We start from the raw sequence: 12500 nt of genomic DNA, 5'->3' as shown, positions 1-12500 counted from the left end.
AGGAGAGAGAAGAGAGAAAGAAGAGAAAGAGGAGAGAGGAGAGAGAAGAGAGAAGAGAGAAAGAAGAGAGAGGAGAAAGAAAGAAGAGAGAGGAGAGAGAAAGAAGAGAGAAGAGAAAGAAAGAAGAGAGAGGAGAGAGAAAGAAGAGGAGAGAGAAAGAAGAGAGAGGAGAAAGAAAGAAGAGAGAGGAGAGAGAAGAGAGGAGAGAGAAAGAAGAGAGAGGAGAAAGAAAGAAGAGAGAGGAGAAAGAAAGAAGAGAGAGAAGAGAAAGAAGAGAAGAGAGAAAGAAGAGAGGAGAGAGAAAGAAGAGAGAGAGAGAGAGAAAGAAGAGAGAGGAGAAAGAAAGAAGAGAGAGGAGAGAGAAAGAAGAGGAGAGAGAAAGAAGAGAGAGGAGAAAGAAAGAAGAGAGAGGAGAGAGAAAGAAGAGAGAGGAGAGAGAAAGAAGAGAGAGGAGAGAGAAAGAAGAGAGAGGAGAGAGAAAGAAGAGAGAGGAGAGAGAAAGAAGAGAGAGGAGAGAGAAAGAAGAGAGAGGAGAAAGAAAGAAGAGAGAAGAGAAAGAAGAGAAGAGAGAAAGAAGAGAGGAGAGAGGAGAGAGAAAGAAGAGGAGAGAGAAAGAAGAGAGAGGAGAAAGAAAGAAGAGAGAGGAGAGAGAAAGAAGAGAGAGGAGAGAGAAAGAAGAGAGAGGAGAGAGAAAGAAGAGAGAGAAGAGAGAAAGAAGAGAGAGGAGAGAGAAAGAAGAGAGAGAAGAGAGAAAGAAGAGAGGAGAGAGAAAGAAGAGAGAGGAGAGAGAAGAGAGAGGAGAGAGAAAGAAGAGAGAGGAGAGAGAAAGAAGAGAGAGGAGAGAGAAAGAAGAGAGAGAAGAGAGAAAGAAGAGAGAGGAGAGAGAAAGAAGAGAGAGGAGAGAGAAAGAAGAGGAGAGGAGAGAGAGAAAAAAGAGAGAGAAAGAAGATGAGAGAGAAAGAAGAGAGAGGAGAGAGGAGAGAGAAAGAAGAGAGAGGAGAGAGAAAGAAGAGAGAGGAGAGAGAAAGAAGAGAGAGAAGAGAGAGGAATAGAGAAGAAAGGAGAGAAATAGAAATAGAAATTTAAAAAAGAAAAGATCTCTCCCAGTATACAGTATATACTGTATATATATATATATATATATATATATATATATATATATATATAGTGTTGTGTGTCTGTGTGTATACTGTATATATATATAGTGTTGTGTGTCTGTGTGTATACTGTATATATATATATAGTGTTGTGTATCTGTGTGTATACTGTATATATATATAGTGTGTGTCTGTGTGTATACTGTATATATATATATATATATATAGTGTGTGTCTGTGTGTATACTGTATATATATATATATATAGTGTTGTGTATCTGTGTGTATACTGTATATATATATATATATAGTGTGTGTCTGTGTGTATACTGTATATATATATAGTGTGTGTCTGTGTGTATACTGTATATATATATATATATATATATATATATATAGTGTGTGTCTGTGTGTATACTGTATATATATATAGTGTGTGTCTGTGTGTATACTGTATATATATATATATATATATATATATATATATATAGTGTGTGTCTGTGTGTATACTGTATATATATATAGTTTGTGTCTGTGTGTATACTGTATATATATATATATATATATATATATATATATATATAGTGTGTGTCTGTGTGTATACTGTATATATATATAGTGTGTGTCTGTGTGTATACTGTATATATATATAGTGTGTGTCTGTGTGTATACTGTATATATATATAGTGTGTGTCTGTGTGTATACTGTATATATATATAGTGTGTGTCTGTGTGTATACTGTATATATATATAGTGTGTGTCTGTGTGTATACTGTATATATATATAGTGTGTGTCTGTGTGTATACTGTGTATATATATAGTGTGTGTCTGTGTGTATACTGTATATATATATAGTGTGTGTCTGTGTGTATACTGTATATATATATAGTGTGTGTCTGTGTGTATACTGTATATATATATAGTGTGTGTCTGTGTGTATACTGTATATATATATAGTGTGTGTCTGTGTGTATACTGTATGTATATATATAGTGTGTGTCTGTGTGTATACTGTATGTATATATATAGTGTGTGTCTGTGTGTATACTGTATATATATATAGTGTGTGTCTGTGTGTATACTGTATGTATATATATATAGTGTGTGTCTGTGTGTATACTGTATATATATATAGTGTGTGTCTGTGTGTATACTGTATGTATATATATAGTGTGTGTGTGTGTGTATACTGTATATATATATAGTGTGTGTCTGTGTGTATACTGTGTATATATATAGTGTGTGTCTGTGTGTATACTGTATATATATATAGTGTGTGTCTGTGTGTATACTGTATATATATATAGTGTGTGTCTGTGTGTATACTGTATGTATATATATAGTGTGTGTCTGTGTGTATACTGTATGTATATATATAGTGTGTGTCTGTGTGTATACTGTATGTATATATATAGTGTGTGTCTGTGTGTATACTGTATGTATATATATAGTGTGTGTCTGTGTGTATACTGTATATATATATAGTGTGTGTCTGTGTGTATACTGTATGTATATATATATAGTGTGTGTCTGTGTGTATATATAGTGTGTGTCTGTGTGTATATATAGTGTGTGTCTGTATATATATAGTGTGTGTCTGTGTGTATACTGTATATATATATATAGTGTGTGTCTGTGTGTATACTGTATATATATATAGTGTGTGTCTGTGTGTATACTGTATATATATAGTGTGTGTCTGTGTGTATACTGTATATATATATATAGTGTGTGTCTGTGTGTATACTGTATATATATATAGTGTGTGTCTGTGTGTATATATAGTGTGTGTCTGTGTGTATATATAGTGTGTGTCTGTATATATATAGTGTGTGTCTGTGTGTATACTGTATATATATATATAGTGTGTGTCTGTGTGTATACTGTATATATATATAGTGTGTGTCTGTGTGTATACTGTATATATATAGTGTGTGTCTGTGTGTATACTGTATATATATATATAGTGTGTGTCTGTGTGTATACTGTATATATATATAGTGTGTGTCTGTGTGTATATATAGTGTGTGTCTGTGTGTATATATAGTGTGTGTCTGTATATATATAGTGTGTGTGTGTATACTGTATATATATAGTGTGTGTCTGTGTGTATACTGTATATATATATAGTGTGTGTCTGTGTGTATACTGTATATATATATAGTGTGTGTCTGTGTGTATACTGTATATATATATAGTGTGTGTCTGTGTGTATACTGTATATATATATAGTGTGTGTCTGTGTGTATACTGTATATATATATAGTGTGTGTCTGTGTGTTCCAGAGCTCTCCAGAGGACACATCAGAAGACACGGTGAGAACAAATGAAACCTGTTATTCAGGACCTTCACAAGATATTCACACTCCTTGAATTAAAAAAACAAACATTTTATTACGTTACAGCCTGAACTTAAAATGGATTACGTTGAGATTTTGTGTCGCTGATCTACCCCTTAATGTCAAAGCAGAATGATATTTTTAGAAATGTTTACAAATTAATATAAAATAAAAAGATGAAATGTCAGGAGACAGTAAGAATTCAACCCTTTTTGTTATGGCAATAAAAGTACAAATTCAGGAGTAAAAATGTTATTAAAAACTCACATAATAAGTTGCAATAACAGATAGAACAAGGAGACAGATATTTCACCATATATATACTTGTATAAATGTGAAGTTTTGCGTTTCCACTCACTACCAAATATGGTGATGAGAGGAAGCCCAGTGGCCGGCAGTGGGAGAAGATGGAACGACATTCTGCATATTTTCTCATCGATAAAACATTTGAGCTCAATACAGTTTTCTGTTCCCAAAACTACAATCTGTTATGAACAGAGTGGACTAAGTTTTGTAGACTTTAGCCTTTTCAAAGTAAAAAAAAAAAAAATCGCATTGTTTAGGAGTGCAAAGGCGAATTGAGTTATTGCACATGCAATAATTAACTCAATTCAGATTCAAAGACCAGGGAGGTTTTCCAAAGAAGGGCACCTGTTGGTAGATGGGTAAAAAATGAATAAAAAAACGGAATATCCCTTTGAGCATGGTGCAGTTATTAATTACACTTTGAATGTTGCATCAATAGACTCAGTCACTACAAAACTACAGGCGTCCTTCCTAACTCAGTTGCCAGAGAGGAAGGAAACCGCTCAGGGATTTCACTGTGTTCTTGGGGACCTTCAATGCACCTCGATATAATCCTGTCTCAGAGCTCTACAGACAATTCCTTCGATCTCATGTCTTGGTTTTTGCTCTGACATGCACTGTCAACTGTGGAACCTTGTATAGACAGGTGTGTGCCTTTCCAAATCATGTCCAATCAATTGAATTGACCACAGGTGGACTCTGATCAAGTTGTAGAAACATCTCAATAATGATCAATGGAAACAAAATGCACCTGAACTCAATTTAGAGTGTCATAGCAAAGGGTCTGAATACTTACAGTACATAAATAAAGTATATACCCATTACATACATGCAGTACCAGTCAAAAGTTTGGACACTCCTACTCATTCAAGTGTTTTACTGATTTTCCTATTTGCTACATTGTAGAATAATAGTGAAGCCATAAAAAGCATGAAAAAACACATATATATGTAGTGACCAAAAAAGTGTGTAACGGTTCTCTTGTGGTGAAGGAGAGTCGGACCAAAATGCAGCGTGTAGATTGCGATCCATGTTTAATCAAACAAACGTAACACGAATACACACAAAACACTACAAAACAATAAACGTAACGAAAACCGAAACAGCCTATACTTGTGTAACCTAACACATAGACAGGAACAAGGACACTAAGGACAATCATACCCACGACAAACTCAAAGAATATGGCTGCCTAAATATGGTTCCCAATCAGAGACAACGATAAACACCTGCCTCTGATTGAGAACCACTTCAGACAGCCATAGACTTATCTAGAACACCCCACTAGCTACAATCCCCCATATATACAATATACACACCACATACAAAACCCATGCCACACCCTGGCCTGACCAAATAAATAAAGAAAAACACAAAATACTTAGACCAGGGCGTGACAGAACCCCCTAAGGTGCGGACTCCCGAACGCACCTCAAAACAAATAGGGAGGGTCCGGGTGGGCGTCTGTCCATGGTGGCGGTTCCGGCGCGGGACGTGGACCCCACTCAATTAATGTCTTAGTCCCTTCTCCTCGCGTCCCTGGATAGTCCACCCGCCGCCGACCATGGCCTAGTAGTCCTCACCCAGAAACCCACTGGACTGAGGAGCAGATCGGGACTGAGGGGCAGCTCGGGACTGAGGCAGCTCGGGACTGTGGGGAAGCTCAGGAGTGAGAGGAAGCTCAGGAGTGAGGGGAAGCTCAGGAGTGAGAGGAAGCTCAGGAGTGAGAGGAAGCTCAGGAGTGAGAGGAAGCTCAGGAGTGAGAGGAAGCTCAGGAGTGAGAGGAAGCTCAGGCATGTAGATAAATCTACCAGATCCTGGCTGGCTGGTGGTTTCGGCAGATCCTGGCTGACTGGCAGATCCCGGCTGACTGGCAGATCCTGGCTGACTGGCGGATCTGGCAGATCCTGGCTGACTGGCGGATCCTGGCCGACTGGCAGTTCTGGCAGATCCCGGCTGACTGGCGGATCTGGAAGAGTCTGGTTGACTAGCAGATCTGGAAGAGTCTGGTTGACTAGCAGATCTGGAAGAGTCTGGCTGACTGGCAGATCTGGAAGAGTCTGGCTGACTGGCAGATCTGGAAGAGTCTGGCTGACTGGCAGATCTGGAAGAGTCTGGTTGACTGGCAGATCTGGAAGAGTCTGGCTGACTGGCAGATCTGGAAGAGTCTGGTTGACTGGCAGATCTGGAAGAGTCTGGTTGACTGGCAGATCTGGAAGAGTCTGGTTGACTAGCAGATCTGGAAGGGTCTGGCTGACTGGCGGATCTGGAAGAGTCTGGCTGACTGGCGGATCCTGGCAGACTGAAAGATCTGGCTGCTCCATGCTGACTGGCGGCTCTGGCTGCTCCACACTGACTGGCGGCTCTGGCTGCTCCATGTAGGCTGACAGCTCTGGCGGCTTCTTACAGACTGGCAGCTTTGGCGGCTCCGTGCAGACTGGCAGCTCCGTGCAGACTGGCAGCTCCTTGCAGACTGGCAGCTTCTTGCAGACTGGCAGCTCCGTGCAGACTGGCAGCTCCGTGCAGACTGGCAGCTCCTTGCAGACTGGAGCTGTGAGCCCCCCCCCCAAGAATTTTTTGGGGCTGTCTCCCGGGCTTCCATCCGCTCTGCTGTGCTAGCTCCTCATAATGCCGCCTCTCTGCTTTTGCTGCCTCCAGCTCGGCTTTGGGGCGACAATAATCTCCAGGCTGATCCCAGGGTCCTTTAACGTCCAGTTCCTCCTCCCATGTCCATTTCTCCAGTTGGTGCAACCTCTCCCACTGTAGCTGCTGCTGCTCCTGCCTCTGTTGCCTCTTCTCCTGTTGCACCTTTGGGCGGCTACACTCCCTGGTTTAGCCCAGGGTCCTCTCCCGTCGAGGATCTCCTCCCATGTCCAGAAATCCTTCTTACGCATCTCCTCTTTGGGCTGCTCCTGCCTGTTGACACGCTGCTTGGTCCGTTTGTGGTGGGTGATTCTGTAACGGTTTTCTAGGTGTGAAGGAGAGTCAGACCAAACTGCAGCGTGTAGATTGCGATCCATGTTTAATCAAACAAACGTAACACGAATACACACAAAACACTACAAAACAATAAACGTAACGAAAACCGAAACAGCATATACTTGTGTAACCTAACACATAGACAGGAACAAGGACACTAAGGACAATCACCCACACCAAACTCAAAGAATATGGCTGCCTAAATATGGTTCCCAATCAGAGACAACGATAAACACCTGCCTCTGATTGAGAACCACTTCAGACAGCCATAGACTTATCTAGAACACCCCACTAGCTACAATCCCCCATATATACACACCACATACAAAAACCCATGCCACACCCTGGTCTGACCAAATAAATAAAGAAAAACACAAAATACTTAGACCAGGGCGTGACAGAACCCCCCCCTAAGGTGCGGACTCCCGAACGCACCTCAAAACAAATAGGGAGGGTCCGGGTGGGCGTCTGTCCATGGTGGCGGTTCCGGCGCGGGACGTGGACCCCACTCAATTAATGTCTTAGTCCCTTCTCCTCGCGTCCCTGGATAGTCCACCCTCGCCGCCGACCATGGCCTAGTAGTCCTCACCCAGAAACCCACTGGACTGAGGAGCAGATCGGGACTGAGGGGCAGCTCGGGACTGAGGCAGCTCGGGACTGTGGGGAAGCTCAGGAGTGAGAGGAAGCTCAGGAGTGAGGGGAAGCTCAGGAGTGAGGGGAAGCTCAGGAGTGAGAGGAAGCTCAGGAGTGAGAGGAAGCTCAGGCATGTAGATAAATCTACCAGATCCTGGCTGGCTGGTGGTTTCGGCAGATCCTGGCTGACTGGCAGATCCCGGCTGACTGGCAGATCCTGGCTGACTGGCGGATCTGGCAGATCCTGGCTGACTGGCGGATCCTGGCCGACGGGCAGTTCTGGCAGATCCCGGCTGACTGGCGGATCTGGAAGAGTCTGGTTGACTAGCAGATCTGGAAGAGTCTGGTTGACTAGCAGATCTGGAAGAGTCTGGTTGACTGGCAGATCTGGAAGAGTCTGGCTGACTGGCAGATCTGGAAGAGTCTGGCTGACTGGCAGATCTGGAAGAGTCTGGCTGACTGGCAGATCTGGAAGAGTCTGGCTGACTCGCAGATCTGGAAGAGTCTGGCTGACTCGCAGATCTGGAAGAGTCTGGCTGACTGGCAGATCTGGAAGGGTCTGGTTGACTAGCAGATCTGGAAGGGTCTGGCTGACTGGCGGATCTGGAAGAGTCTGGCTGACTGGCGGATCCTGGCAGACTGAAAGATCTGGCTGCTCCATGCTGACTGGCGGCTCTGGCTGCTCCACACTGACTGGCGGCTCTGGCTGCTCCATGTAGGCTGACAGCTCTGGCGGCTTCTTACAGACTGGCAGCTTTGGCGGCTCCGTGCAGACTGGCAGCTCCTTGCAGACTGGCAGCTCCTTGCAGACTGGCAGCTCCTTGCAGACTGGCAGCTTCTTGCAGACTGGCAGCTCCGTGCAGACTGGCAGCTCCGTGCAGACTGGCAGCTCCGTGCAGACTGGCAGCTCCTTGCAGACTGGAGCTGTGAGCCCCCCCCCCAAGAATTTTTTGGGGCTGTCTCCCGGGCTTCCATCCGCTCTGCTGTGCTAGCTCCTCATAATGCCGCCTCTCTGCTTTTGCTGCCTCCAGCTCGGCTTTGGGGCGACAATAATCTCCAGGCTGATCCCAGGGTCCTTTAACGTCCAGTTCCTCCTCCCATGTCCATTTCTCCAGGTGGTGCAACCTCTCCCACTGTAGCTGCTGCTGCTCCTGCTGCTGCCTCTGTTGCCTCTTCTCCTGTTGCACCTTTGGGCGGCTACACTCCCCTGGTTTAGCCCAGGGTCCTCTCCCGTCGAGGATCTCCTCCCATGTCCAGAAATCCTTCTTACGCATCTCCTCTTTGGGCTGCTCCTGCCTGTTGACACGCTGCTTGGTCCGTTTGTGGTGGGTGATTCTGTAACGGTTTTCTAGGTGTGAAGGAGAGTCGGACCAAACTGCAGCGTGTAGATTGCGATCCATGTTTAATCAAACAAACGTAACACGAATACACACAAAACACTACAAAACAATAAACGTAACGAAAACCGAAACAGCCTATACTTGTGTAACCTAACACATAGACAGGAACAAGGACACTAAGGACAATCACCCACACCAAACTCAAAGAATATGGCTGCCTAAATATGGTTCCCAATCAGAGACAACGATAAACACCTGCCTCTGATTGAGAACCACTTCAGACAGCCATAGACTTATCTAGAACACCCCACTAGCTACAATCCCCCATATATACACACCACATACAAAAACCCATGCCACACCCTGGTCTGACCAAATAAATAAAGATAAACACAAAATACTTTGACCAGGGCGTGACAAAGTGTTTAAAAAAATGTATTTCATTCTTAATGCGTTTGAGCCAATCAGCTGGGTTGTGACAAGGTCAAGTACAGAAGATAGCCCTGTTTTGTCCAAGTCCGTATTATGGTAAGAACAGCTCAAATAAGCAAAAAGAAACGACAGTCCAACATTACTTTAAAACACGAAGGTCAGTCAATACAAAATTTTAACTTTTAAAGTTTCTTCAAGGGCATTCTCAAAACCCCTTAAGCATTATGATGAAACTGGCTCTTATTAGGACCCCCACTGTAAAGGAAGGCACAGATTTACCTCTGCTGCAGAGGATAACTTCATTACAGTTACCAGCCTCAGAAATTGCAACCTAAATAAATTCAAGTAACAGACACAACATCAACTGTTCAGTGGAGACTGTGTGAATTAGGTCTTAATGGTCGAATTTCTGCAAACAAACCACTACTAAAGGACACCAATAATAAGAAGAGACTTGCTTGGGCCAAGAAACACAGTGGAAATATGTCCTTTGGTCTGATGTGTCCAAATTTGAGTTTTGGGTTCCAACCGCCGTGTCTTTGTGCGATGCAGAGTAGGTGAACGGATGATCTCCGCATGTGTGGTTCCCACCGTGAAGCATGGAGGAGGAGGTGTGGGGGTGTGGGGGTGCTTTGCTGGTGACACTGTCAGTGATTTATTTAAAATTCAAGGCACACAACCAGCATGGCTTCCACAGCATTCTGCAGCGATACGCCATCCCAGCTGGTTTGCACTAAGTGGGACTATCATTTGTTTTTCAACAGGACAATAACCCAATATATCTCCAGGCTATGTAAGAGCTATTTGACCAAGAAGGAGAGTGATGGAGTGCTGCATCAGATGACCTGGCCTCCATAATCACTGGACCTCAACCCAATTGAGATGATTTGGGATGAGTTGGACCATAGAGTGAAGGAAAAGCAGCCAACAAGTGCTCAGCATATGTAGGAACTCCTTCAAGACTGTTGGAAAAGTGTCTTTGTCAATAACAGCTGGTATGTGATGTCTAATATTAAGGAAGTCTCGAGGTATTACTCACCTGAAGTAGAGTACCTCATGATAAGGTGTAGACCACACTATCTACCAAGAGAGTTCTCATCTATATTATTCGTAGCCATCTATTTACCACCACAGACCGATACTGACACTAAGACCGCACTCACGAGCTGTATAAGGCCATAAGTAAAACAAGATAATGCTCATCCAGAAGTGGTGCTCCTAGTGGCCGGGGACTTTAATGCAGGGAAACTTAAATCTGTTTTACCTCATTTCTATCAGCATGTCACATGTGCAACCAGAGGAGAAAAAAAACTCTAGATCACCTTTACTACACACAGAGACGCGTACAAAGCTCTCCCTCACCCTCCATTCAGCGAATCTAACCATGATTCTATCCTCCTGATTCCTGTTTCCAAGGAAAAACTAAAGCAGGAAGTACCAGTGACTCAATAAGGAAGTGGTCAGATGACACGGATGCTACGCTACAGGACTATTTTGCAGCACAGACTGGAATATGTTCCGGGATTTATCCAATGGCATTGAGGAGTATACCACCTCAGTCATCGGCTTCATCAATAATATGCATCGACAACGTCATCCCCACAGTGACCGTACGTACATATCCCAACCAGAAGCCATGGATTACAGGCAACATCCACACCGAGCTAATGGATAGAGCCGCTTTCAAGGAGCGGGACACTAATCCGGACGCTTATAAGAACTATTATGGACTACAAAGGGAAGCCCAGCCGCTAGCTGCCCAGTGACGCGAGCCGACCAGATGAGCTAAATGCAATTTATGCTTTGAGGCACCACTGAAGCATGCATGAGAGCACCAGCTCAGGACGTGTACTCAAAGCATCCCCGGACCAACTGGCAAGTGTCTTCACTGACATTTTCAACCTCTCCCTGACGGAGTCTGTAATACCTACATGTTTCAAGCTGACCACCATAGTCCCTGTGCCCAAGAAAGCGAAGGTAACCTGCCTAAATGACTACCTGCCCCATAGCACGTCGGTAAACATTAAATGCTTTGAAAGGCTGGTCATTGCTCACATCAACACCATCATGCCGGAAAGCCCTAGACCCACTCTAATTCGCATACCGCCCCAACAGATCCACAGATGATGCAATCTCAATCACACCCCACACTACCCTTTCCACCTGGACAAGAGGAACACCTATGTGAGAATTCTGTTCATTGAATACAGATCAGTGTTCTCCACCCTTGTGCCCAGAAAGCTCATCACCCCTCAGGGGTGCGTACGTAGTCCCCTCCTGTACTCCCTATTCAGCCACGACTGCATGGCCAAGCACGACTCAAAAACCCTCATTAAGTTTGCCGACGACACAACAGTGGTCAACGGCCTGATCACTGACAACGACGAGGCAGTGTGGTGGCAGGACAACAAACTCTCCCTCAATGTGAGCAAGACAAAGGAGCTGATTGTGGATTACAGGAAAAGGAGTGTCGAACAGGCCCCCATTAACGTCGATGGGGCTGCAGTGCAGCGGGAGTTTCAAGTTCCTTGGTGCCCACATCACCAACAAACTATCATGGTCCAAACACACCAAGACAGTCGTGAAGAGGGCACGACAACACCTTTTCCCCCTCAGGAGACTGAAAATATTTGGCATGGGTCCCCAGATCCTCAAAAGGTTCGCACGGCAAGCGGTACCGGAGCGCCATGTCTAGGTCCAAAAGGCCCTTTCTAGCTTTTTCTCTCAAGCCACAAAACTACTGAACAATTAATCAAAAGACCACCCGGTCTATATACATTGACCACCCGGTCTATATACATTGACCACCCGGTCTATATACATTGACCCCCCGGTCTATATACATTGACCACCCGGTCTATATACATTGAGCCCCCGGTCTATATACATTGACCACCCGGTCTATATACATTGACCACCCGGTCTATATACATTGACCACCCGGTCTATATACATTGACCACCCGGTCTATATACATTGACCACCCGGTCTATATACATTGACCACCCGGTCTATATACATTGACCACCCGGTCTATATACATTGACCACCCGGTCTATATACATTGACCCCGGTCTATATACATTGACCACCCGGTCTATATACATTGACCCCGGTCTATATACATTGACCACCCGGTCTATATACATTGACCACCCGGTCTATATACATTGACCACCCGGTCTATATACATTGACCACCCGGTCTATATACATTGACCACCCGGTCTATATACATTGACCACCCGGTCTATATACATTGACCCCCCCCTCAAAGTTTGTTTTTACACTGCTGTTTATTATCTATCTATGCATAGTCACTTTACCCCTAAATACATGTACAAATTACCTCAACTAACCTGTAACCCAGCAC

At 44.1% G+C, this 12500-nt stretch overlaps 1 protein-coding gene across 1 annotated transcript in view; it reads left to right on the top strand.

Moving 5' to 3' along the window:
• LOC112239509 overlaps window positions 1–12500 on the top strand; it is a 36238-nt gene that overhangs the window by 19250 nt on the left and 4488 nt on the right. The window contains exon 8 of the mRNA XM_042297830.1: window positions 3386–3415. Within this exon, the coding sequence (XP_042153764.1) occupies window positions 3386–3415 (30 nt within the window). The remainder of the gene's footprint in view (window positions 1–3385; window positions 3416–12500) is intronic.

This window comes from Oncorhynchus tshawytscha, linkage group LG15 (assembly GCF_018296145.1).
Source record: "Oncorhynchus tshawytscha isolate Ot180627B linkage group LG15, Otsh_v2.0, whole genome shotgun sequence".
NCBI classification, from domain to species: domain Eukaryota; kingdom Metazoa; phylum Chordata; class Actinopteri; order Salmoniformes; family Salmonidae; genus Oncorhynchus; species Oncorhynchus tshawytscha.
The sequence above is the reverse complement of the archived record's forward strand: the minus strand, read 5'-3'. Positions and strand labels throughout refer to the sequence as shown.